Below are 4,965 nucleotides of genomic sequence, written 5' to 3' on the forward strand. Positions count from 1 at the left end.
CCCCCCCCCCCCCCCAACATGAGCAAGGTCCCTTTCAAACCACAGCATAAACTGGAAAAATCCTTCATCCTTTCTGTGTCCCCGCAGATAACATTATTTGGTCACTAGAACAAGCCCGCAGGAATCAAAGTCTCCAAGAACCATCGTCCAGCTCTCCTCTCCTACAGGCTAACACGACTGAACAACACAAACCCTGCCTACAGCAGGGGAGGAAGTTCCACAGAGCTGGTCTTCAGGTTACTGAAGTGCAATTACAGATAAACACCCCAAATGGTATCACCACTATTATCAGGGAGCAAGATGATGCTCAGCTGATCTTGGATGATCTGTGACACAGATCTGGAGACCAGCGAAAGACCTAGGTTTGGATGGCATATATAGCTACATACCAGCCTAACATGAGTCTTACCACCTCCACACTCACCTAAAACAGGTACTAAAATTTTTGGAAGCAGCAGTGCCTCAACAAGTCAATCTCAACTGAAACAAAAGTAGTAGAAAAGCATCTATCATGGGATTAAGATGCAAAGAAGCGACAGATGGCTTATCCAGCTGCTTACCTGTTTTAGGTGATCAACAGGATGTACTGCTTGTGTTTCCAGTGGTTCTGACTTTTCTTCTGCTGTCTGGTAGAAGCTCTCTGTCTCACAGCTGGATTCCAAAGGAGGCATCTCAACTGCAGGAGCTGCAGTAAAGACAGTAACTTGTATGTTATTCTTTCTTGGAGCTACATATTAAGCAGAAAGACAAGACATCTGAAAATGAAAGAAAGCACAGGTAGCGTTTTCCTGATCTCTGGACCATTCACATCACCACATTCACGTATATTCACTAGAGAGGCATCATTCACTGTATTCATACATTTTAAAAGTAACTTCTGCTTGTGAGCATGCTAAGGGTTGAGCTAATTCCTAGAATGATGCAAAAACGAATTATCCCCAGACAAGTCAGGAATTTGGCCAGAACTGTATGGGATTTTCTGCCCTCCCTCATAGCTGTTATGGGAACACAGAGGATACCTGCAGTCTCTTCTGTGGAAAATCAAAGCTGAGCCTTTCAGACTAGCAGTCCTAGATTTTCAGTCTCAAAAAAATGCATTGGAAAGGCTCTACTAGCCTGTGGAGCAGACATGCAAGAGATTCCTCTAGTTTTGTTATCTGTTGCCTGGAATGACTAGAAATTCGTCCCACGCACATGCTCAGAAAGCCCACATGCTGAAGCATCTCAGCATCCTTTCTTTCACCTGCCACCAAAAACCAGTAGCAACCTGTAGAAATCTTCCAGTTAAGCACTCTGCTACTAAGACAACTTCCTTGCAACAACTACTTCTACAGCACCCCACAGTCCTTCTGTACAAAGCTGTAGGGGAACCGGGACTACTACTGCAACTAGAAATGCAGCAACATCTACCTGAGACATGGCTGCTTGGCCACAGTGCTTATGACAGCTACATGTTTCAAGTTAAGTAACACAGCCTCACCTTGGGGCATCTTTTCCTGCTTTATCTCACTTGATGAGCTCTCTTTGAGGGTTAACAAGGAACCTCCTTTTGTCTGCTTAACCACAATGATATCTGACACGCTTCTGAGGACTTCAGACATGGAGAGAAACCCATACTGTGTGTACTGAAACGTCCGCCCAAAGCGTCTGGAGTATGCATTATTGAAGTCCAAGAGCAGAAGCGGTGAGGAACTCAGCAGCTCCTGGAGCTCCTTCTTCACTGCTGCTGGCAGGGCGGGAGTCCTGCTCCTTAGAGAAAAACTCTGCTGCTTCCTGAAGGCAGATGCACTTGCTTTCTTAGCAGCACTCCGTGCCTTACTGCTTGTTCTCTGTTTGGCAATCAGTTTGGAAATCTCTTTGGTGGTCTCATCTGCAATAGCTACAACAGGAAAAAAAAAAAAAAGCTATTAGAACCACCGAGACAGTAAACCATTAAGAGCTCAAAATAGGCAAAGTGCTTTTTTCCCACTTTTCTCTTCTTTCCACCCCCGGCTTTTTCAGAGACAGGTACCTCTTTCAAAAGCAATCACACTAAATCATGGCTGGCTTCCAGCACGACAAACACTTCTCCTTTCCTTTTGCCAACTGGGATGAATCAAATTCAACCAACAGTCATCTTGAACCCTCAACCCTTTAAATCCAGATCCAAGGTAGGGTGGTCAAGCACTTGTGTACAGGATCACAAGAGGAAAGGGCTGTGGGTTTTGCTGGTAAAACAGTAAATGGCTTGCTGCTCCCCTCAGCAGAATCACAGTAAGACTTCACCATAGCCTAAGAACATCAGGATGTTGATGGATTCAAGTGTCATTTTTGAAAGGGCCTACAAAAGAAACAAGAAAAACTAACACAACTAAAACCTAAGCTTCTCTGACTACTTTACAAAACTAAAAGGTGCTACCAGTGACACATGAGAAGGAGCTGTGTTTGTGCAGCTGTTCTCCAAGTTCATCCTCAATTCTAACCCTCAGCTAGAGGCAAAAGTATTGGAATAACACCATAAAGTGGGTTCGAAAGCACCTCTGGAGGCCACCTGGTCCAAGCTCCACAACTCAAAGCAGGACCGATAACAGACCTTTGCTCACCTTCTTCATCCACTGCTTTTCTGTACTCTGCCACTCAGCCAGGCAACAGCAAACAGCTGAAACGGAAGGGATCCCTGGACAGGGAGCCTGCAAAGCATCCCAGACAATGCCAAAATGTCTCAAATAGCCCTCAGCACCAGCAGAAGCAGGCAGTTACAGCCTGGTTTTGGCTGGGCTCCATGTGACAGAGTAAACACCCATCCAGGCGAGGCATCCCTTGAGAGCAGCCCAGACGTTCCCCATACCTTTTAACAGCCTTGTTTTGTAGGGCTCTAGAAAAATATCATTTCACTCCTGTAGGGCTCTATAAAAATACCATTTCACTCCTCCCAATTAACTTTTTACACCTACAGCTATTTCCATAGCTCCTCCCCAAAGCTAAGAAAAATGCGAAGTCTTTAAAACAAATCAGGTTTCCCTCCCTTGGGGCCAGCAAAGGAAGTGTTTACAGCTTTTCCCAATATGCCTTACCCCGATTTTGGCTCCTTCTGAAGCCCATGTTTATGGGAAAAGTGGAGCTTAACAGTTCTGGTGCACCCACAAGAGACAAAACTGAATTAAGTGCAGAACGTAAAGTGTACAAAAATTAGAAGCATATGGGGTTTTTCAAGAGGAAAGAACAGAAAAACATTATGAAGTAGATTGAAATCTAGGAAAAACCACTAAAGATGAGGAACAAGACAGCTATATGAGGAAGAGTAACAGAGATGGGACCCAGAGCTCCAGGAACGCACCCAGCAAACCCTCGTTATTTTGGAGCATCGCCTCCTCCCAGCGCGGTGCCCAACAACCTGCGAGGAAGGGAAGCCTCACCTTTGAGGACAACGCTGCCTTTGCCATTGGGACAGACTCTGACAACTTTGGGCATTTCTGCCACCAGCTCCATGGTGGATCGGAAGCCCAGGTCGCGCAGGGGGAGAGGCCTGCCGACCATGGCCGCGTACTCCTGCTCCAGCTGCTCCGGGCTCAAGCCCTGCTTGGCAGCCATCAGCAGCGACCTCACCTCCTTCTGCAGCACCTCCATGAGCCGCACCTGCTCGCCCGCGTCTGCACTGGATGGGGAGACAAAAACAAGCAGAAAACGTCTCGCACTACGCGGACAGCGGCTGCCCAGAGGCAGGGAAGAGCCTTTTTTACCACCTCACAACGGCGGAGCGGCGAGGCGAGCTCCACCGCCCCCGGCCCACCCCGCCACGACGCCACCGCCTCGCCCCCACCGCGCCTGCGCGCTCCTCTTCCCGCCCTTCGGCGGCGCGAGGGCGGGGCCGCCCGGCGGCTGAGGGGCGGCGGCCGCCATTTTCCTGGGCGCCGAGCTGGGTTCGGCCGGTGGCGGGGGGTGTCCCTCCCTCAGCCTCCTCCAGGAGGAGCAGAGGGACTAGGTGCGCATACCTTCTGACAGGAAAAGTCAGAGCCACGGAGTAAAAAGTTCAAATTTCTCGAAGGGAACAATATTTAAACCCTAATGACAACATTATTAAGGGTGGCCTTACATGTTTTAGTCCCATCTGAGAGGAGAATCTGTGGTGGAGTGCCTTTCCCAAGGCCAAAGCATCATAAACTGGGTTGCAGTAGCTGTTTTCCCAAAGGTTGGAGGTTACTTGAGAAACCTGCTTGAGGATCTGGGTGATTTCCGCACAGGGGTATGTGTCAGGGTGACTATGGGGACTAAAAATAGAGGTTTCAGGATAATAGTCTGCAAATCCACCTCAGCACGTGCCCTCAAAGCACCTCCCCGGTTTGGAGGTAGCATCCAAAAGTGCCCCACAGGGACTGAGGATTTAGGAGTCATTGGCTGAAAGAATGTCAGACACAACCAGAAAGCTGCAGGGTTTTTTAAGATTTAAAGAGCCTTGTGGAGCTTTTGGAAATAAATGGGCCAGAGTTAGTGCTGCCTGGCCAAAACCAAGCTTGAGACATTGCTTGCTGCTACTTAAACCACCTGCAGTTCCAGCAGCCGAAGACTGTCTCCACCTGAGTATTAAACACAAATTAAAACAAATCTCTGGAACATCTCCAAAGTAAATACAGGCAGTATGAATTTATTAATTACAGCCTGTTTCCACCCAACTTTTCTCACCTTCCATTAGCCCTCTACATCCATCACTCCCCCAGTGACCTGCTGATGAGGCACGAAGCATGACAGAGCAGAGAAAGAGACGAGCTGGCGCTCCTGTCATCCCTGCTTCTAATATCCTGACTCTGGGCAGGCCAAAAGCCTCCAATAAGACAGGAATCTGTGAAAAAACAAGAGCAGCACCTCCCCGACTGTCTTCCTGCTCCCTCCAGCAGCTCCTCCACATAACACATCTTCCTGCCAGAGGCCAAGTGGGAAGCCCTGAGCTCAGCACTGCCTGACTGACGGGGAAGTCACGGCTTTTATGTT

The 4,965-nt window shown here is 48.4% G+C and overlaps 1 protein-coding gene across 1 annotated transcript in view; it reads right to left on the reverse strand.

The window, feature by feature from the left end:
* Window positions 1-4,666, reverse strand: part of TDRD5 (tudor domain containing 5) — a 19,531-nt gene extending 14,865 nt beyond the window's left edge. Inside the window, exons 1-4 of the mRNA XM_035333375.1 lie at window positions 4,660-4,666; window positions 3,396-3,722; window positions 1,481-1,879; window positions 561-685 (exon numbers count right to left, since the gene is read on the reverse strand). Of these exons, the coding sequence (XP_035189266.1) occupies window positions 561-685; window positions 1,481-1,879; window positions 3,396-3,722; window positions 4,660-4,666 (858 nt within the window). The remainder of the gene's footprint in view (window positions 1-560; window positions 686-1,480; window positions 1,880-3,395; window positions 3,723-4,659) is intronic.
* Between the last annotated feature and the right edge of the window lie 299 nt (window positions 4,667-4,965).

This window comes from Oxyura jamaicensis, chromosome 8 (assembly GCF_011077185.1).
Source record: "Oxyura jamaicensis isolate SHBP4307 breed ruddy duck chromosome 8, BPBGC_Ojam_1.0, whole genome shotgun sequence".
In the NCBI taxonomy this organism is placed as follows: domain Eukaryota; kingdom Metazoa; phylum Chordata; class Aves; order Anseriformes; family Anatidae; genus Oxyura; species Oxyura jamaicensis.